The sequence below is a fragment of the Polyodon spathula genome, chromosome 5 (genome assembly GCF_017654505.1).
Source record: "Polyodon spathula isolate WHYD16114869_AA chromosome 5, ASM1765450v1, whole genome shotgun sequence".
NCBI lineage: Eukaryota > Metazoa > Chordata > Actinopteri > Acipenseriformes > Polyodontidae > Polyodon > Polyodon spathula.
The window spans coordinates 58,465,684-58,488,306 of NC_054538.1; the positions used below are offsets into that span (position 1 = coordinate 58,465,684).

Sequence of the window (22,623 nt, forward strand, 5' to 3'; positions counted from 1 at the left end):
CAGTTTCGACAGAGAGAGCTGGCAGCTGTCAAGTCTGGTGTGCAGCAAAACAGTAGTAGGCGCTGTATAACCTGCTGAAAGAAACGTTACAGCAAGGCTGAGCTCTTTTTCTGTTCGTTTGGGGGGCAGTCATCGGGCAATATGTTCTGGGCTTAAGGTTACAAACTGATAAAACAAGTGAACAAATCTCATTCATAACCACAAGTATGTAAAAGTCTTAAATATTTCCATAACTGCATATGTTGAATTACCTGAAGTCAGGGGTGTCAAACTCAAGGCCCGTGGGCCGAATACTGGCCTTGGAGGTACTTTAACTGACCCCCCCCCCCCCGCAAAGTTCATTCATTACAGTGTAATTTGGCCCGGCCCAGTTTGAGTCTATTGGGTTATTACACATAAGAACTCCAAATACCATCAGCCATCAGAAAAGTAGCGGGAAGCTCAGAGCTAAAGAAACAGAAGACAGCGAGAAACAGCCAATCATATCTCGTGCTTGGTGCTTAAGGCATGTTTTCCGTTAGACACTTTTGCCTACTGGCCGTCAAAAATGGTAATATAACTCTCTGTCCAAGAAAAGAAAGATTGATAAGGAAGGCAGATTGTTTCAGGAAAGGTGGGAGTTTGAATATTTATTTGTAGAGCAGCAAGAAAACCCAATTTTCTTGGTATGTAAGGGAAGTACTGCAGTGATGAAATAATTCAATTTAAGGTGCCACTGTGAAACAAAACATAAAGAAAATATGGCGAGTTTGAAGGAAAGCAAAGGCAAGAAAAGCTGGTTGAATTAAAAAGAACCATTGATTGACAACAGAACATGTTTAAAAAGGCAAAAATTGAAAGTGATGAGGCAGTAAAGACAAGTTACCTTGTGTCAGAACTCATCGCAAAGTTGTCAAAGCACTTTTCTGAGGGCGCTTTTGTAAAAGACTGCATGCTTACAGTCACAGAAATAGTCTGTCCTGAGAAAAAGCATGTGTTTTCCAATGTGAGTCTTTCAAGAAACACTGTGTCTGAAAGAGTGGATGACCTGGCTACCGATCTTCAAGAGAGCTCACTGAAAAAGCAAGCGATTTCGTAGCCTTTTCTCTTGCTGTTGATGAGAGCACAGATATTACTGATACCGTTGCGTTATCTATTTTTATCCAAGGTGTTGATGTATACTTCACTTTTACCCAAGAGATTTTGGCTGTTGCAGCTATGCACCTCATTACCACAGCAAACGATATATTTCAACAGCTTGAGAAGTGTGCACGCAACATGAAATTACAGTGGGAGAAATTAGTTGGATTGACAACAACAGACGGAGCACCTCCCATGTGTGAATTCTGTCTCGGCTGAGCAGTTTTACCCGTTCCTTCCAGCCACATTCTTACAGCTTTGCATTCAAGCTGCACACGTTGTGTCAATGTTTGGCAGTGAGTACTTCTGTGAACAGCTGTTTTCACTGATGAAGATTAGTAAACCCGCTCAAAGATCTCGCCTGAATGACAAACATCTACACTCCGTGCTAAAGATCGTTTCAGCACAAAACATGAATCCAGATATTGACAAGCTTGTCTCACGAAAAAGGTGCCAGATTTCTTTAGTAAATGAGAACGCACAGGGCAGAAACTAGGGAAGATAGATAACATGTTTTAAATTAACAAGTCATATATAAAATACATGCGTATGTATTAAAAACTATGAATATAAACATGCATTTTCTATATCACCTATTAAAATGCATGTGTATATGTAAAAGGTGTGCATTTTGTGTCCCGTGAATCAAATGTTAAATTAAGATATTGCCCTTGGTAAAATTGAGTTTGACACCCCTGATCTGGGTAGTCTGTATCATCGGTGTCACAGCCTTGGCGTGTTTATGAATGTTCAGTTATTGATAATAGACTGCTACAACGAACTGTCATGGGGACGAATTGTCATGGACCCAACGCAGGTTCGTTTTCGTTTTTTGTTTTAATTGCAGGTAGTGAGAGGAGAAAGAAATGCTTGACAGTGTGTTTTAATTCTTAGTTTGCCTTCAAGCAATTCAATCTCCTGCACAAGCGAATTGCAGAGGTTTCTGTTTGTTAATTTGGAAGACTGTGGTAGAGGACTGTGGACAGAGAATCCTTGGTGAGGTTAAGTGATCCTGCTTACACTACAGCTACTGTATTGTAAAGCATCCACTGCATAGCATGGCTTTTATGTGCACATTCTTATAAATCCATTCTCTAAGTAACACTAGCAACATGATCACTGGTTCCCCTTCTGACCTACAGCATAGCATTTGTCTAATTAAAGAAAATAATACGAAGATATGTAGCACAGCAACACAGTGAACAGGGGTGGTGTTTGTGCTGCTTATAAGAGGTATGCAAACTGTTTCAGAAGCATCACTATGGGCTAGTGTAATGGGTAGTGTTGTGTGATACACTGCCATTACAGATGCTGTCCAGTCCCCTGTCGAGCTCTAACAAGCTCTAAAACCACGGATGCAAACAAACCCGGCTCTTTTGCATTGTGGTTAGATGCTCGCTTGTGGTGAGCAGGGAATTGATTCGCGCCAGACTCCGCCCTGTTACACTAGGTTGGCGAATCTTGCTTTCTCTGGAGAACAGTTCCTAAAAGGGAAGCGATGTGAACCACACTATTTTTTTTCCTTGCCATAGTATCTAGTTTGTCTTTCAGCCGTCCTCCTGCTGTTGTTTTGAAATTGTATACATAAGACTGCAAGTAGTCCCATGTCAAACCAATTGCTTTGCTTTTCTTCTACATCTTCTACTTGTCCCTTCCCCATGTTGCTGAAGACAAAAGGGGCAGGGCTAGAAATCCTAATAAACCCAGGGGTGATCATTACTGCTGTGGCAACGTGCTGTCAACATGACTCCATCATTGTCACTGGAGCTTCCTGTTGACATCACTAGGAAGAGTTACCTTCTATTAAAGTCTTCTTTGTGTCTAGTGCAGCAGGTTTGAGTTTCAGCAGTGGCTAGCATTCTCACACTTACCTTTTTCAGTGCACCAAGTATATAAAATGTCCTTGTGACCCTGCTCTTGAGCATTTTAAAATGCTAGATAGAAAGCAACACTTGCCTTTGAAACAATAAAAGATATGTCTGCCTTTAAAAATTGGATATTGTACTTTTAGTTTGAACATGTAGACCTGATCACCATTGTAAATGCCCCCTGAGGAGGGGGCCATGATGAGAATGACGGTTATTAAATAAATATGTTTTTTAACTAAACTTGCTTTTTGTGTTCGGTTTGAATTAAAAATAAGGAGCTGCCTTTTTTTTTTTTTTAACATTTTCAGTGAATCAGAATTACAGAATTACAGAAAAAACAAGTTTTCTCTTGTTTCCCAATCAATGCTTTTCCAAGAGTATATTGAAGAAATTGAGTCAGCGCAACATAACTTTAACCCTTTCAGGACCAAGCATTTTTCAGAATATAATAATAATAATAATAAAAATAATAAATAAAATAAAAATAGATATTTGATTATTATATTAATTTGATGTGGGATGCTCCCCCAGGACCAGGTATTTTTTGGCTGTATTTGACTCTCTTCCTATAAAAATTAATTTAATTAAATTTAAATTTAATTAATTTTTATAGTAGCATCTTGGAAATGGTGTCACTTTTTTTCACAACACCCTAGGGAACATTATAAAGTACTTCAGAAACCACAAAAAGTCCTCTCTCCAATCTTTAAACACTATAGTATTTTTTGCATTCTGCATAATATTTTCAGTGTATAAAAATGTATATTCTGTGACACGAGGGACGTTACAAATACTTCCTGAAAGTTTTGTTAAAAAATATTGATGTTTGGGCAAATTACAAGACATTGTTTCACCTGAGTGATTTTGTGATTTTGTGATTTTTTTTTTTTTTAAATTTTTTGCTATATTTTTATCTGATTATTTATAAGTGTTGTAAATAAATATATTATAAAACAAATGAGGTAGAATAAAAGTTCTAATATCATATGATATCATAATATCAAATACATTGGATTTCCAGCATTTTTCTGTGTCTTTCTTACCCTAAACAAGTTTCTCTGAAGCAGGCTGTGATATCGTCTCTCTCCGCTCTGCCAAAACGTTCTCTGCCTTTGACACTACATGCCCATCTCGGTGATGTCACACGAAAAAGGAAGTGGAATTCAGTCCCTCCCCCATGCGCTGATATGTGTTTCAAGCCTGTACATCAAAGTACAGTGGCCCTGAAAGTCATCAAAACGAAGTGTGTTTTTTATCGTGTTTACACGATCACAGTCCTGGAACCCCACTTCAGTTTGATCGTGTTAACAAAACCCCAGTCTTTAACACTAGACCCGCCACAGCAGTCATTTTGACAGTTTGAGGTTTTCAAATTGAAATTACTCTGCGTGTCTGAAAGTTTTGTGGTTGTCCTTTTATGATTTTTCCTAAATACATGTATTAAATACCATTTTGAAAGGCAGGGTCACAAAAATAAGAAAGTTATAATCCCAGGTTGGCCAGGGTGTCCTCGACTCACCGTGCACCAGTGACCCCTGTAGTCCAGCTGGGCACCTGCGGGCTTGCCTGTAAGTTGCCCAGAGCTGCGATGTTCTCCGACGCTGTAGCTCTCAGGTGGATGCATGGTGGGTTTGCAGTGTGAAAAGAAGCGGTCGGCTGACAGCACACACTTCGGAGGACAGCATGTGTTCGTCTTCGCCGCTTCGGAGTCTGCAGGGGTGGTAGTGGTGAGCTGAGCCCAAAAATAATTGGCTATTCTAAATTGGGAAAAAATGATTAAAAAAAAACAAAAAAACAATTGGCAAGTACTACATTTCGAAAAGAAAAAGGAAAACGGCAAAGCAGCAGGCTGCAGCAGCTCAGCCTGGATTCAAAGCTGCACCGAGTGACACATGCAAGAGTAAATATATGTTACTTTCATTTTAAATTAAAAACCACTTTAGTTTTTACAGTTTTGTATCTACATATACCTGTTTACACACCAGTTTCTTTTGAAATGTTTTATTATAGTTTTTATTTTTATTTTTTTGAAGTAGTGCTTTATATGTGGTAAGTTAGAAAATAAACCATTTTATGTTTAATTGTTCATTTAAATACAGCGTTTTGGCTGTGCAGATGTTTGAGATGATGTTCTTGAATAAAACGTTTGAGTTGTATCCGATAGTTTGTCTTTCATTTTAATATTGATGTTGTTTAAAATGTAACCGTCATAATGACTGCCGGCGGCAGTTCTAGTGGTAAAGGGTTAAAGGGACATCACGTGACCAAAAATATAAAACAAAAACAAAGAGCACTATATATATACGGTACCCTGACGCTAGAATCTAGCACCAGGGCGCCAAATTTGCACACCTGAGATACAGGCCAAATATTAACTACCTAAAATGTGCATCTCCTGACCACTTTCTCCAAATTACAGATCATTCGAAAAAAAAAAAAAAAAAAAAAACTAAACAAAAAAAGAAAAAAGACATACACCCACACTGAACTGGACAAGAGATTCTGTGGCTTTAAAGATTGTTGATGTGACTGCAGTGCTAAAGTGGTGCTCAAAATCCACTCTACGGAATGTGTAGCCGCTCCATTGAAGCAATAAATACTGAGCAATGGGAAGTCGTCTATGCAGGCCTTATGGTTAGGAGAAGTAGGGGATCAAGGTTTCTGGTATGTCGTCAAATCTCAAGTACTAATTTTAGAAGTATTTTAGCATGTGATTAAACCTGTCCTTGTCAGTAACCAGTGTAAACATATATCAGATCCATTATTAGAAAAGTCCCCTTTACAGTAAATTTTTCTAACCTGACTTTGAGACATAAGACAGTCATTTTAGCAGATGGAATCAGTGACATTAAAACATTAAGAACCATGTTTAGATGTTTTGTGATGATTATAGTGGACTCAGTGTCCATTATTCATAATAAAAGGTCAGGTTAAATGTTTGCTAATTAACAGAAAATGTGGGTGCTGAAATCCATCTTAGAAAACATCTCAGGTTTCTTTTTCAGTCCAGACCATCTTCTAAAACTGCATGATGGAAATGCTTATTGACTCTATGTAAAGATCATACTGCACTCCCAGATCCAGACTGATACTCTTATATTGCAGCATCAAAGCTTTACTGCCATAAATATATCATACCCAGTATACCCAGTAGTCCTGATGTATTTTTATGAATAGAGCATTTCAAAAATTGTTGTACAGAGATTATGCAAAGATCAACTTAGTTTTTAGATTTTCCCCTTATTTTTATATCCATGTTTTACTCTTGAGAAATCAGCTACAGTTTATAGTATAATTAGTGCTTCTGATTTTCGGTTTTAACCGATAATCAGGTAAAAAATGAAATCGGTGTATATCCAATAAACACCAGAAAAACACTGGAAAGGTCGACTTGACCCCTTTCCCCATGAAGTAAATAAATAAAATAACCTAAAAAAAAACACAAAAAAAATGTAACCTTGCTGTTGGGCAGTGTCCCTCCTTACTGACTTGTATCTTGCATTGATTTGTTCTGAATACTTTAAACCCACCTCAACTACTGAGTGGCAGCAAATCCCTACATTTCTATTGGAAGATTTTAACACGCTTGCAAGACTTAAAATGAGATTACAATTAGAAACAAAAGATTGTTGTTGCATGTAAGATTTAAAGCTATATTCCAGAATTTAAAACAGAATTGCAAATTGTGGCGAAATGTAAAAAAATGTCTAAGCACATAGAAAACCCAGAATAATATTCAAGTTATGTGCAAGTTCTGTCGAGTTACTATACATACTGTGACAGAAAAAATTACTCAGATACCTCAAAATAAGCACTGTAACTAATAAAAAAACAAAAAACAAAAGCCCTACTTATAGTGTAGCAAGTCGGAGGAAAAATGTCCTTAATATTTTAGCATGAAAGCTATCAAACAATCACACTAAGTAGTAATGCTTGATGATTTAAGAGACCAGGGAAAAAGATTACTCCACAAAGCTGTAATTTGTTTAGTCACTGAAAATAGTTGCATGCTGTACGAGGCAGTGCAAAATATGCCTGGAATGTACTGAGCGTGTGTCACACAGAGTAATGTATAACTACAAGCTTGATTTTTAACTATCCACCCCAGGGACTCTTAAAAGCATAATGAATTTGATTTACAATGGTGCTTTAACATTGGGAATCACTGCTGTTCACACTGCAGTGGAAGACTTTAAGCAGAAAACACATTTCTCATCAAAGCCTAGTCATGCTAATTGGGACCAATATGCATATATCCTTGTAATAAGAGCTACTGTAATGTTTTGTCAGTTAACTAGAATACTTTTGTAGTGTTTTTTTTTTTTTTTTTTTTTTTTTTTAATCGATATGGCAATGGCATAGTATATGGCTATATGCATCTCTACGTATATACACACATACACTTACTCATGAGGTGCTCATCTAGTAAAGAAACTTGGTAGTGAGATTGTAGTGAAGCTGACTACTGATTTTTTTTTTTTTGGTCTTATGGAAGCTCTATCTCACCATTAACATCACCAAGGACAGTGGGATGAGATCTGTTATAGGTCAGGTTTATACGTTTTAGTGGGTTATTAAAGTCTGACACTGTTTAGCTGAGCGGTTTTCAAACTGGGGTTCGCATACCCTTGGGGGTACTCTAGCGCTTCTCAAGGGGTACGCGAGAAATGGCGGACAACAGATTTTTTATTTATTTTTAGCACGTAGTAGTACTTTGTGACTTAACAAACAAATTAACAATGTTGAATCTCCTTTCAAATAAAACCACAATCGTACTGGTGTACGTTTCCTTTCTGTTGGGCGAGGTTAACAGTAAACACCCAACTGGCTGTTGATCAATGAGTAAGTGTTGAGCCCACACATGGCAAAATTTCATATTTAAATAGCAAGGCGGTGGTTCTGCAGTCTGTGGGCAAAAAAGGAAGAAAAAAGTATGATTTGCTTCTTTTAAAAATATGTAGTATTTACTAGGTACGTTAACTTTCTGGAGTTTAAATGCTCAGTATTTGTAGTTTAATCAGTTCAGTGTGTTTTATCTATGTTAAATAACAGTATTATTGAGTTCAGCAGGCAGCTATGCTGCCCTACTTACTAGACAGTGAAATCACTGCGCTGGAGCTGGATTGTATTATCTTTACTTGCAATGCTTTATGTGTTTTTTCATTATGACTAATTAGTTGAAGAACTCCTTTGCCCAGTGATTGCATTAGCCTACGCATGTGCGTCACTAATTATTAGGCTAATAAAAGCAAAGGCACGGTATTATTATTATTACAAAAATGAAATTGCAGGATTTAAAAATAATAATAATAATCAATCCCTTACTCCTGGGATTGAGAAGTGCCTGGAATTGAATTCCCTACTCCAGACCTATTGAGCGTGTTCATATCATATAGCGAGTGCCCATCAACAAGCTGTCTGGCAGCTGATTAACATGAACAGACTACTGCACTAAACAAAGTATTTTTTGATTGCATGATATAAATGTCACCTTTCTACATTGATCAAAGTTAGCTTTTGGAAATATTCACTTCAAAACAATGTGCTTATTCTGGCTGGATTCGATACTGCACAAGACACACATAGCATGTTAAATGTTAACTTAAAAAATATCATTCAAGTTAAATAAAATAAATAAATAATTAAAAAAAAAAAAAAAAACACTCATTTTCAATGTGTTATTCAATATTCACACAGTTCTGCATGCATGTACCTGATTAAAAAAAAAAAAAAAAAAAAAAAAAAAATTTGTAAATTTGAAATTGTTTTTATGCAAAATGTCCTATCTGTTTTCTCTGTACACTTCTTGGAAGAAATGTGTGACTTTTGTTGAATTGCTTTTTGATTTTGTTTTAAATTAGAAGCCTAGGTTTTCAAAAGCATTACCTGTTTTTGGACTCGTTTTTCCACTTATTGGTCTGGATTTTGAAATAATTTTACATAGCATATTTATTTTTAATTTAATTTGATTTAATCCATGAACAGTAACTGGCTGAACTCTAGCCCCTCCTCCTTAACTGGCTGAACTCTAGCCCCTCCTCCTTCCCTGTGTGCCGCCTTCAAATTGTGGCTTGTTTATTTTTTTTTAATGACCCTCTTAAATTTTTTTAAACTTGAAGTCCTATTCGTTCATTTTAAAATACAGAATAATATACCCTTGTGTATGGGCTGCATTGTTTACTAATCAGGGTGTACTTTTACTGAAGTCTGTCATAAAAAGCAGGCACAACCATCACATTGGTAGGTAAGCATTAAAAAAATATATAATATATATATATATATATATATATATATATATATATATATATATATATATATATATATATTTTCAGTTAACATCAATAAGTACATAAACCTAGTAATTAGAAAATACATTTTTTTCTGTTTTCATAGCTTTATTATGACCGTATCTCAGATGGGGGTATGCAGTAGATTTTTTTGCAAGGGGTATGGAGCCTAAATAGTTTGAAAACCACTGGTTTAGATCATTAAGATATAAACCATTATACTCAGATTTTGTGTAAAATAAATCTTCTGTATGGGAATCAACTGTTGGGTTAACAATAGTAACAGAAAATGTTCTTTCTTTTGTTGTTACCCTCATTTTGCAGGTAGAATAAAACGATACGTATGCCTATTCTGATAACAAGCACTGTTTGTTGAAAATGCTAAATGGGGCTTTTGGTTTAAAAACCTGCATGCCGGGCCCTTGTTGGATGGTCCTATGGTTTTCTTAAGCTCCCAGTGCAAAGGCCTGTTTGCCAGACCTCCTGTCGGGGTTGAGTAGCCAGCAGTGCAGCTGGAAGGCTGTGGAACGTGTTGGATTAGTAAGAGTGTGGCTGTGGGCCAGTGATCTGAATGCCTCTCTGTAGAAAGCACTGACTTAAATCCTGCAGACATTCCTTCCTCCTGCAATAGCCTTATCAGCAACCTCTTTAGGATTTTTTGAGAAGATACAAAAAAAAAAAAAAAAAAAAAAAAAAAAAAAACCCTCGAAGCAAACCAAGAACAGATAAAACGAGGATGCTCAAAGGAAAAAAGAGAGATATAATTTTTCCCTCCACCCTGGTGTCAGGTTCGAAAGCATCTGCCGAGGCCCTTGTGTATGGTATTCATTTCCTGCTTGTAGTCCTATTGGAATGCCCCCTGAGTCGTTTCAAATTGAAAAACGAGTCATGCTCCATTAATCAACCTTAGGGAAAAAAAAAAAAAAGTATGTTGCATTCATGTTTTCAAGGCACGTCCTGTGATGTGCAGTGAAACATGCTGAACTGAATAATCACAATTCACCTTTGATCTGCCATAATTAGGATGTTTTGTTAGAAATGCTAATTGGGAATAGTCAGCTGTTGGCAGACCAGCACTCACATTTCTGTATTTGTTTCTGCTCTCAATTTGAGGTCCAAAGTTCTTTCTGACCTTTCCCTTTCCAGATGACCTTGAACAGAACATTTTACCAAAATGTACTCCTCTCATTTTATCATGTTTACAAAAGTCATGTATTTTACTGACTCAATTACGGTATTCCGCTAGAGAATCGAAACATTCTAGATTAGACCTGGAGCTATTTTAGGGACTGTTTATCTACATTTACTTATTTATTTTCTTTTTTAATTTTCCAAATTGTCGAATTAAGATAAGAAATGCAAACATATTTAAGCAAAGCTATTTAAAAAAAAAAGAAATAAAAGGAAGCATTAAGCATTCCCTCCATGAATCATACTCAAAATTACTCCCAGCCTTTATTTACATTAGAAGTATATAACGCAAGGCTAGTTTAATCTCATTGAAGTTCATATAGGCTGAGATTAAGAACATCGTAACAAACAAAATCATAATTTATTATGAGCATAAAAAGATTAAATATTCATGAAAATACTCAAAGTCAATCATACAATATCTACTGCATGTTAAAAAAAAACAAAACAAACATGCAATGTTGCAGGGAACTGACTCCTTGCTTAAACCTCATGTGTCTAAATAGTTATTGAGGGTAAGCATGGTGCAATGTAAAATGGTAGATGTGTAACACTATCACAGAAGCTCTTTAGCCAAGTTTATTGTGTTGATACTGAAATGCTGCAGTGACAGGATTTTGCATCAGCATGCATGCTTGTCATGCCTCCTCTCTAATTAGCAAATACAAGTAGAAGTTTCAGATCGTTTTGTGGGGCCAATTGCCAGGAGGTGGAGAGATTGAATAGTCAACTCTCCGTTACTAAAAATCTGACTACTCGAAAAGCATAGGTCAGTTGTAAAGATGCAAGAGCAAATGAAGTTTTCGCTGCTGATTGGTTTTGATGTAGAATCCCTAACCCACTGCAACTAAAGAAGCTGGAAGCTTAATCGTGATCTGCTGCAGTCCTGAAACTTCAGAAGCAAAGCAAGCTGATCCAGATTTCTCTTATTAGGAGGTCAGGTCAAGATCTTTGTTTTAACAAGGCCAAGTTCAGACTGTCAACCTGTCATGTCAAGATTTGATGGAGGGGAGAAGAGGGGGAGATCTTGTGATTCCCTGCAGTTTTTGCACCTGGATGGATTATTATTAACTGACCTGGTCACAAAACATGATTAGGAAGCTTCTGAATAAACGCAACTTAAAGGTGAATGGTCATGGTTTCACAGGGGGAATGTGGCTGGGGCCATAATGGAATAATTGATGATTTAATTAGGCTCCAGCCAGCAGTATATTAAAAGCACAAGTGTTAATAGTAGTTAAATGCTGGTGATGTGTGCTGTGCTATGCTATGTTGAGTGGAGGGTATATTTACAGTCGTTTTTGTCTGACCCTTTTATTTTGGCCCTTGTGCCTATTAGCTTTGCTTGTTAGTGTTTGTTTGTGTAGTTTTGTAAATAAAGTGCTCAATAGTGCTTAAACCTGCATCTTCTTGTGTCTGAGTCTCTCTCCCTGATGGTAACAGCTTTACCAGTGACGCTACCCTTTCACAGCATGCCTGAGGTCAAGGTGGCATCACACATTTAACCTGGAAGAACTTGTGATGAAATGCACTACATATGACCAGAACAACTGTTTTTAAATCAATGGAAATGTATTTGTAAATAAAACATGACCAACTCCAGCTTCTAAAGGGAGTCCATAATGCCTGGCAGCGGATGAAACAGATGTTTATAGAGATTGTCGGTCCTTAACCTTCAAAGTGAACCATGCTGTTTCTGTTTTTCCAAGGGATGGAGAGTGTGAAAGAGGAGTTAAAATTAGGCATGAAAAGATCAAACATGCTTTGGAAAAGCTAAGGTTGCACACTGGGAGCCAAAGGTAATTCAAAGCCTTTTTCAAAAGCAGTGCTGCACCAAAAACAAGCCTGCTAAAACCAGGATAAAAGCTTTGTGTTATGAAAGATGTTGTCTTTTTTTTCTAAAGAAAAACTATATAGAAATTTCAGTGAGTTTACAGGTAAGTACGGTGACCACCTTTTCAAAATGCAAAAAGGGGGGGGGTATTGTATATTTACATATTTTATACTGTTTATTTAATAACTAATAACTGTTTATTTAACAAAACTAAATAGCAGCGTATCAACTTTGAATGCTCCTTAACAACATTTTCATCTCGGTATCCAATTCTAAAATCTTTTCAACATAGTGTATAAAAAAACGCTTGTTGAATCATTTGCACTTTTGTATATGACCATTATAACCCATTCCTCTCTGAATTTGCACAGTTTCTTCCTTTTTTTTCTTTGAAGTAGGCCTTATAGGGTACTCCTTCCTTTACTGACATATCACTATCAGTGTTACTTCAGCTTTTAGAGTCAGCTGTTTGTCTTTGGTTGGCTATCCAATGTGTCAATCATTATGGGACTGTAAGGCATAGCAAAATGATGCAGCAGGGGCGGGGCTTGGCTCCAAACAGATATGCTATGGCACTAAACTGACATTGCACTGTGACTAGCAATCCGGGACAAATTCCGTCCCAGAGGCATATAGTTACGGGCCAAATTGCTGTAATATTTTACTTTAACTAAATATTTAGATACATTTGTGAAATAAGTATTTTTAAATAAACACACTGATAATATCATCAGATCTGGTATTTTATTCAATTGCTCCCAAAGATTTCTAACAGACACGAAACAAAGGTATATTACTAAGTATACAAGTAAAATATTAGCAACTTGTAATTTTACAAAGCTACAACCAAATAAGCCATACATCTGAGGGCTTCCTAATCACGTAAGTTTGGTTCTCATTTTGTAACATTAACATTTGTTTTAAAGTAGCATTACTGAATATATTAAAATTGAAAATTTTAAAAAGTGATACAAGTATTAACTATATTGTATAAAAGAACATATGATATCGACTGGTGTATATATATTATATATATATATATATATATATATATATATATATATATATATATATATATATATATGTGTGTATATATATATATATATATATATATATATATATATATATATATATATATATATATATATATGTGTGTGTGTGTATATATATATATGAAGTGTATTGTAGTGGGATTCTTGTAAGGTTGGGTATTTTCTCACCAAATTAATCTTGAAAGAAAAATAAGTTGATTATGGAAGTGGCATTAAATACAATTCACTATTGTTGTTGTTATTTGTAGTATTACTACAGTTTAAAGTTGATCAGAATTACATCACAGAATGAGGTTTTGTAAAATGAGAGATGTTGTTGTTATTATCCAAAGTTTCAGTCAGTTTTGTTCTGGTGCAGAGGATTAGTGTAATTACGGGCCGTTTTTGGTGTGTAATTGTATAAAGAAGGGGTATCACATGTGGATCTGAAGTCTTGCCACAGTTATGTTTGCAAAATGTTTCCTGCTGGTACTGTGTACAGTAATATAAGGTGGTGCATCCCTGTTTATTAAAATGACATACTTTCCCTCGGTATGCCATATCCTGTTTACTTCCCTTCCATAATTACCGCCCAAATCAGAAATGCTTCTTGTGGTTGTTGGCCTTGCAGACACAAATATTACAACATTTCCCCCTTTTTTTGCTTCTGCTAGTAACACCCAATACTTTTAAATTGCAGCCCTGCTATGTGTTTGGATTTAGGTATGGCATCCTGTAATCGTTATTTACAGATGCAAATGTAACAAACAGTACTTTGAGGTTATTCTTCAGCCAGTAACAGGTTGCTATTTCGTTGTTTTTTTATGTTATTTGCTATATTGGTGCATACTTGGGTAAAGATCAAAGAAAGGTCGGACACTATGGTTTTAATGCCATGATCTCTGTGTATGCACCATAACATCTTGGGTCCATATGACCATCCAATGGTTTAAAGCCAAGCCGATATCTTCCTTGTTAGTCCACTTGGACATATCCAGAATCCACCCACGAATAAAAAGAACCACAGAGTCAAGTATACTATGCCTTGGCCTTTTATGAGGATGGAGTGGTGTATTATCAGTAGCAGCTGTAAACCAACTTGACACTTGATGCCTGCTGTCAGGCTCTATACTCTGTAAACAAAAAAAAATAGGATTGATGGGGGAATTGCTTCTTATTGTCTACCACACAAGAACAGGAGATTATGGACTATTTAAATTAATGTTTCCTTTTTTTGATTCTATTGAAAATGTACAATTTAAAACACACACACACACACACACACACACACACACACACACACACACATACATATATATATATATATATATATATATATATATATATATATATATATACAAATAATTATTTTGTCGTTTATTTACACATTGTGTTTAACGTAAGATTAGATGCTAAGAAATGATTTATGACAAGATTAATTTGATCTGTATTTTTTAAATATTTTAATAGTTTAATGTCGGTAAATGGTGTTTTTATGGTGACATTATTGGCTTATCTCTACACTGTTCTGCGAGTAATTTTTTTGAATTGATATTTATATTTACTGCTATAAGGCTGGAATAATAACATGGTGTTTTTTATTTCTTTATATTTTCTTGTAATAGAACAATCTAAATGACAAGAATGCAGCATTGTCTTCGAAGTCTACCTTTGGTTCTCCTGGGGAGCGGCAGACTTTTCATGAGCACCGGCCTGCACACAGACCGTTTCCAAAGCACCGCTCGCACGCAGACAATGGGGGCACGTCTGTACAGAGGGATGGACCTGGATCCTTCATACTAGACCTCCACAACTTCCCTGACCTGTCCAAAGTAGACATAAATGGACAGAACCCAAATATCCAAGTAAATGAAGTTCCTATGAAGAAATGTGTCTTTTCTTGTTTGTATGATCTAGATCTCTGTTCAATAATGTATTACACTCTGTACTGCCGGTTTCTACAGTATCTTGCTATGTAGTTAATGAACAGGCAGGTATCAAATCTCAGACTGTAATTTATAGTACTGTTAGGGAAATGTTTGTGAATGAATAAAGATGAAGAATTGTCAACCTCTGTAAACAGTAGATGGAACAGCGCTAACCCCAGTTTGATATTGGAAAAAGATTGAGTTTTGCAGACCGTTTTCCTGGTACAAATGGAAATATGATATTAAATGCGACTGTGTTTATAGAGAGGTTTCAATTTTATTTTAGTTCTTCGCGGCATCCAGGACAACAATGTCCTCGTGTAGGGGATTGACTACTGTTCTGTCACTGGACACTTGCCTTGCAGATAATATTAACAAATAGGTCTTTTTAAACTTTATTCCACAGGCCCTCAGCTTAATAAAGCTGTCTTCCAAAAAAATATTTCAGGTTTGTATTTCTGCTGCTCAGAATGTAGAGATTAGATAGCTCCGCACTTCTCCAGTGCTCTGCAGAGGGTGATGCTCAGACAGGAAGACCTAAAGTAAATAGAGGGGCTTGCTTGTACTGTGCTGCGGCTGCCTAAGCACACCACGCAGCTGTTACCACTGAGGACACGGCCCAATGCTCTGCTGCACTTGGTTACTCCCCATTCATTGGTGGTCCTTTTTTAAATGTAAGGAGCTCCTGATGCCAAACGCTAATACATTCTTTGTAAACGATAAAACTGAGGGAGATTATTACAGTACTGGCTTTTTTTTTCTTTTCTTTGAAGAACTTGTCTCTTATGCCTTAAACTCTTGTGATTTACAAAACTAGTTTCAACAATGCTTTACCTAATTTGGTGCCTGTACGTATCTTTACTTGTTTATAAAATACACTTGCGTGTCAGTTTAAAATACTTAAAATCTGGTTGAATTCACATAAAGAATACAGCCTATGTATTAAACCAATATTGATCATAAACGGGAGCTTAGTTTACTGTAAATATTTGTATGTTGTGAAAGATATATTCTACATATCAGGGACCCATTATATGTTTGTTTTTTGTTTGTTTGTTTTTTATGAAAACATTTATGTGGCATCACCCTTTGATTATTTGATTGATTAATTCTACAAATCTTCTAACTAAAATTGGCTTTGAAGAGAAGGGGAGTGCGGGGCAGATCTATTGCTGATTAACGAATCAACAGTATATGCTACAAATCCACAGTCAGAACAATTCAACAGAAAAGCAAATACCATTTTTGTACAATTTGTTAATTATAGTATTACATATTTCAAACATAAGAGTTGGAAAGGGGCTTGCAATTTCAATTTAGCATTTCATATTGGAAAAGAAAATGAACACGATTTGTAGATTAACATAATGTATATAAAAAAACGTTTTCACTTCCACATAAACATCCCCTTTTCTAATTTCAATGTCATGTTTCTTCAGGGCAGGTTCAGGAGGATCATCACTTTGTAAATCTCCATCAATTACACAGCCGTTGGATGGAAACTCAGCTTTTCTATTTCTTTCATTTTAACCATTGTTCAGCAAGCATTTTGCGTGAGTGCGTCTTGAAATCCATTCGCTGGCAATGATATTTAGGTCTTCATCTGTTTTAGGTTTGGCAAGAATCAATAACTTTACTATCCATTGCTGGTTCACATTCCTTTGTTTTTTGCATTTTTATTTTTGTAATGCCACGTTCATCTAAAACACAGTCCTTGCTAATATCATCACTTTCAACAGACAATTTTGCCTATAAGTGAGATTAGAAACACATGGCAACATTCCCCCAACCTAAGACATTTTAACTGTTTGAATTAAGTGTAACAAAAGAGCAAAAACCAAATCCAATTACCAAATTAACAATCAATTGAATCTAATAATCAGACAAGTATCAATTTGTAAGAAATGTTTTAAGTGTCACTCAAAGTGTTGAATCAATAAGACAATAATCTACTGTGAATTATTTGTACCGATTCAACAAATCGTTGTTTATCCCTTACTTAATGCTTTATATTGGTTTTGCCTCTTTTACATGCAAGAACAAGACTTATAGATTTTATTTATGGCTGAATGGAACATCTTTGATCTTTGGCTCATCCAGCCTGTATGAGTGTAAAAACACGTTAGCTTTGAACTAGATGCTAAGGTGGAGAGGCCTAATCTCATGACCACTGGTTTATATACACATGTGTAAATAAGATTCATATGGGAGACAAATGTTTGATATGACAAGAGCCTGACTGCTTCAGCTAGCTGTAATTCAGAGTGTGTCTTTTCCAATAGAACTGTATTGAGACAAGGGGAAATTAAACAATGGTCTCTTTGTGGCTGTTACATACTAAAGATAAACAAAGAGCTTCTGTGACTAACCCACAGTTTGTTTTATATTTGTAGATGAAAGAGGAGCATGTGCAATGCAATATAATGGCAATGCAAGAGCAGTGATTTTCAGAAAAAGGCCCACTGCAACCTTCTAAAAAAGCTGTATTTTAAATGTTCATTTAGAAAGTGTTTAAATTATAAATATCTAACCTCCTGCCAAATAACAAACACTGTAAGTGCTAAAAAAAAAAAAAAAAAAATAGTTATGTTACTTTTTTAAAAGCCACTAAAGGGATAGCAGTGCCATTATTTAAATTTAAACTTAGCGAGAGCTGTTATTCCAGGATAAACCAAACCACCAACACCATGAAATCAATCTTCACAAAATTCAGTTTGTGACAGTATACATTTTGTGTGGGGTCACTCTGGGGGGGTGGGGGTGGGGGGTTATAAATAGGGGATTCCAAATGTAAAGGGGTTGGGAGAAGAAATTTCAGCTCTAATAAAAAGTGTTGTTTGTTATGCAGGTGACAATCGAGGTGGTGGATGGGACGGATGCAGAGCCCGAGAAGGAGCTACGGAAGGAGCCCAGCTGGCCCTCGCCGGACTGGAGGAATTGGTGGCAGAGATCGGCCACCTCCGCCCGCCGCACTGACAGCCAGCAGGACTACAACTATGATGCCAACACAGAAGACAGCAACTTCCTGAAACCAGTGGGGGGCTGGGACCAGCCCATTGGACACAACCAAAGGAGATTTGAGGCCAAGGGGCAGCCAGAGTATGGTACGTTTGCAATGCATTTCACAGGGAAGAAAATGAGATGGAAGGTATTGAAACATGGCGAGGGGAACTAAACCTGTAACACACATGCCTGCTCCACTAAGCATGATCTGTATGGTCTGGAGTTTTTCCTCAGTTCTGATATTTCTCCATCAGCCTCAGCTTTGTTTTAGTCTAGTTTCTTTAGTATAAACATACCTCCAAGTGTTATACTCTCGTTTCTTACAGTCTCCGATTTAACAGATTAATCGAACCGATTACAATTAGAGTTTATCGCAGGTAATTCTTTTTTACAATTTAATTGTGCAGAATTATACTTTTTAATCTAAAATAAATTCAACCAATAGAAGATCTGCATTTTCTCTGTGGCAGTCCAATCATGAGTGAGCTGAGGCGGGACATAAATATGCTAGGGTGTGCAGTGTGAAAATTATATTAAGAACTTTGAAGTAATATTTAGAATTGTTTTTTACAAATCGTAGTCGATCTGGTTACAAATCAATTTTCAAAAGAACTTTCTCAGAAAAATTGGAGAGTGTTAAAAAAGGGACGTTTACACCACAAATGCCCGAACTAACACAGAAAGCGAAGGTATATACTTGCCACTAACAAAATTAAAATTATTAAAGGTATCTGTGGCTTACCGGTAGCTGTCAATTAAAAAATTATACTGCTGGAACTGTATTTTGTTCAGTACAGAAAAGGCGATATGGAACAGCACTGGCTACAGCAAGGATGTCTAACGTGTCTGATCTGATGTCTTAAGTCAGCACAAAAACATGAACTTCCCAAAGTCACTTGCGACTGTAACACTGAAAACTTTTGGACAAACCCGGATTGATGTTCAGCTGGATGAGCAGAAGTGTAGGGATACAAATACTTAACGATATCCTGAGGTTCTTAAACACTTGATTGATTCTGTTGTTTACCTTGGCAAGCAAGAACTGGCATTCAGAGGGCACGGTGAAGGCACCAATTCCTCAAATAGAAGTCACTATGTGGAATTATTTTCTTTGTTTTCTGACCCTTGACAACATGTTAAGCAGTCGCTTGTCAATTGCCACAGTATTCTCGGGTACGTCTAAGAAGATTCAGAATGAATAAAAGCTGAAGTACACAAAGCCAAGTACGAAGCTGTAATGGTAGATTAAACAGCCGACGATGGAAACGCAGCTCAGCTGTCTTGTGTTTTCAGGTATGTGACTGACAGTGGTTCGAAAGAACGGTTGTTCTGTGAAAATTTGTTACATTTACTAAAAATAAAATGGTAATAAAAATGCTTTTAAAAATACCAAATTCCCATTGGGCTTATTATTTATTTTTTAGATTTTTCTTGTCTCCTCTGTGAATCTGTGTCACTTCTGGTGTGTGGTCATTTCGCTCTCGTCTGGTGTGTGGCAGCCTTTATAATGATAAGGTTGATAAGGATAAGAAATTGGTTTCTTTTTTAATGGTGACTTTTACTTATAAGTGGCTGAAATGCCACAATAACCAAGTTGTTTAGAAATTCCTACATCTGATGATTGGTTTTAAAACCAGAAGGTTGCTTTGTTACAGCACCCATTACCTGTAAAGTGTCTCTATTTTAAGATGATAGCTTATTGTTGTAAATGTTAAAGAGCATTTTCAGTACTATCTCTTACAGAACTAGGTCACAGAGGTTTTTTTTTTCTTATTTTAGTATACTACCAAAACCCTGTTATTTAATATTATGTTGTCCAAAAAAACTGGAATCATACATGTGTAAGCTCTTTCCCTTGGCCAGTATCAAATATTCTTAATGGCAGGCAGTGAAGGGTTTGGGGTTTATAATTTTGGAATACACAGTACAGTATCTAGACTTCAAAGCACAGTCTCTGAAAAGGATTGTGTCTTTTTATTGTCTGGCCAAATTACTGGATTATACACTGTGTTCTGTATGTGGTCGATACCAAAGCACTACTTGAATTTAGATTTTGCTATACCTATGATCTCCAGACTGTCTCCACCTACATGGTAGCACTTACCAGATGTTACAGATGCTATTTAAAAAAAATATCCAAAAGAAAACTGGAAAACATGCAAAACTGATACACAGTGGTCTAAGGGTGCTTAAAATTGTAGTATGGCTTCAACATTGAGACAACAAGCTGTCATTATCACTGTTGTTATATTGCATTTGGTTTTAATTCTTAATTTTAATGACGTTTTTAAGATTGACAAGAAAATACACAATTTTAGGAATGTTTTCTAGTGACCTGTCTCATTGAAACAAGAGCCTAAATGGTTTATTACTGAACATGGCAGCAGGAATTGAATGTGGCTGAAGAAATAGGTCCACTAACTGAGCTAGCGGTGGTACCTCATAGGGCACAGGTCACAAACTGACAGTAAAGCTGCATGTTTAAATACAAACAAAAAAAAAAGTGTAATTATTCTGATTTACATTTCAAGTAGCCCTGGCTGGTTATAATTGATCTTCTCTACACACTACTCACTCACGCCATTATATATGCACTATAATTTACTTAACGGTCCAGCATTTAAGTACAGGTCCCCCGCGCTGTTAAAATAGACAGTACCCTGCATTGCACAAATACACAGCCTTTTGTTTAGGAGGAAATGTTTTCTAGTTTAGTGGGAAGGAGCCTGGTAATAAAGCCTGGCTCTCCATAACCTGAGATTTACAACTGAAGATTCCCAGCTGCCCAGAGTTGGGGGAGAGAGGCTTAGAGGGGGTGGAAGAAGAAAATGTGCAGCCGGTTCTCTGTCCAGCCCCACGTGTAAAAGCCATTTAGAAAGGCATGCTATTGCTTGGGTGCTGGCCTTAGCTTCAGGTAAAAAAAAAAACATATGGACCCAATTACTGTAGCAATGGACTAACCTGTTGACTGATTTCCTCCTGCGTAATTGGTTTTACTCTTTTTCTGCTGTACAGATTACATTGATGGGGAAGGAGACTGGAGCCCCTGGTCCATCTGCAGTGTCACCTGTGGAAATGGTAACCAGAAGCGCACCAGGTCCTGTGGTTATGCTTGCACAGCTACCGAATCTCGCACATGTGATATGCCCAGTTGTCCTGGTTAGTAAAAGCAGCATTATTTTTTATTTACCCCATAACAATACCTATTATGCAGTCTAAAGCATTGAGATTTGTTGGAGAGCGCTTTACAATCGAACAAACAAGCTTAAAGTAGCATATCAACAGCAGACATTGGGTCAATTACAATTGCATTTATGTAATTTCTAATAATGTAATTACAAAGTAATTATAGTTGAACCTGGGCAGACTTGTGTAATTGTATTTGTAATTTAATTTCAATTACCATATAATTGATCAATTACAGTTCAATTACACACCTTTCCAAGCTTAATCATTAACAGTTCCGTGTTGTGTTTTATATTGACCGAATATAGTTCTCATATTTTTAGCCACTTTTAGTTACCCCATTTGAGAACTTTTATAGTATGTTTCTTTGTGTACCTGTGATTACTCATGTACCTTTGAGTGCAATTAGGCATTCCAGCCCATGGCTGGGAAGCCTATTGTTGTTAAGATTATTATTATTATTATTATTATTATTATTATTATTATTATAGTGTGTGTGTGTGTGTGTGTGTGTGTGTGTGTGTGTGTGTGTGTGTGTATATATATATATATATATATATATAGTAATATTTTTATTTCTGCCAAGAAAACCTTACAAGTTGCATAAAATGAAAACTGTTGCACGAAAACTCTTAAAATTTCAGAGTTGTGGACGGCAATGGGAACTAATGTCCACAGCTGAGTGAACAGGATTGTTCACGTGGTTTAGCAGCCATATTGGATTTTACAACAAATTTTGGACAATTTACAAACATCTTCTTGTCGGAAACCACTTATCGCAGAATTCTGAAACTTTAGAAACATCTTTAGAGCTTGTCCAAGGTGCACAGTGCTCGAAATGAAGCTGATTAGTTCAGTGGTATCGCAGCCATGTTGGATAACCTAATTCTTTTCTGGGATGTTGGCATCTAACATTTAACCGAGGGGTTAAAACCGTCATTCCACAGAAGCTATTTCTCTTTTTGCATCGAACCCGTGAGGACGACCGATGCAACTTCGCAGTTGGTGGTCGTCTTCTCTTTCAGGGAACCAGAGTTACAGTAAGTAACCTAATGTTTCCTTTCAATTAGAAGATGACCACCAAAACATTACATATGGGAAATGTGTACAGGAGCACTTATGTGCTTAATGTGTACAGGATGTGTACTTGAGGGAGAAGAAACGTTAGCATACAAG

At 36.5% G+C, this 22,623-nt stretch overlaps 1 protein-coding gene across 1 annotated transcript in view; it reads left to right on the forward strand.

Moving 5' to 3' along the window:
• Positions 1–22,623, forward strand: part of LOC121316100 (isthmin-like) — a 31,538-nt gene that overhangs the window by 4,251 nt on the left and 4,664 nt on the right. Inside the window, exons 2-4 of the mRNA XM_041250871.1 lie at positions 14,956–15,195; positions 18,107–18,362; positions 21,277–21,420. Coding sequence (XP_041106805.1) covers positions 14,956–15,195; positions 18,107–18,362; positions 21,277–21,420 — 640 coding nt within the window. The remainder of the gene's footprint in view (positions 1–14,955; positions 15,196–18,106; positions 18,363–21,276; positions 21,421–22,623) is intronic.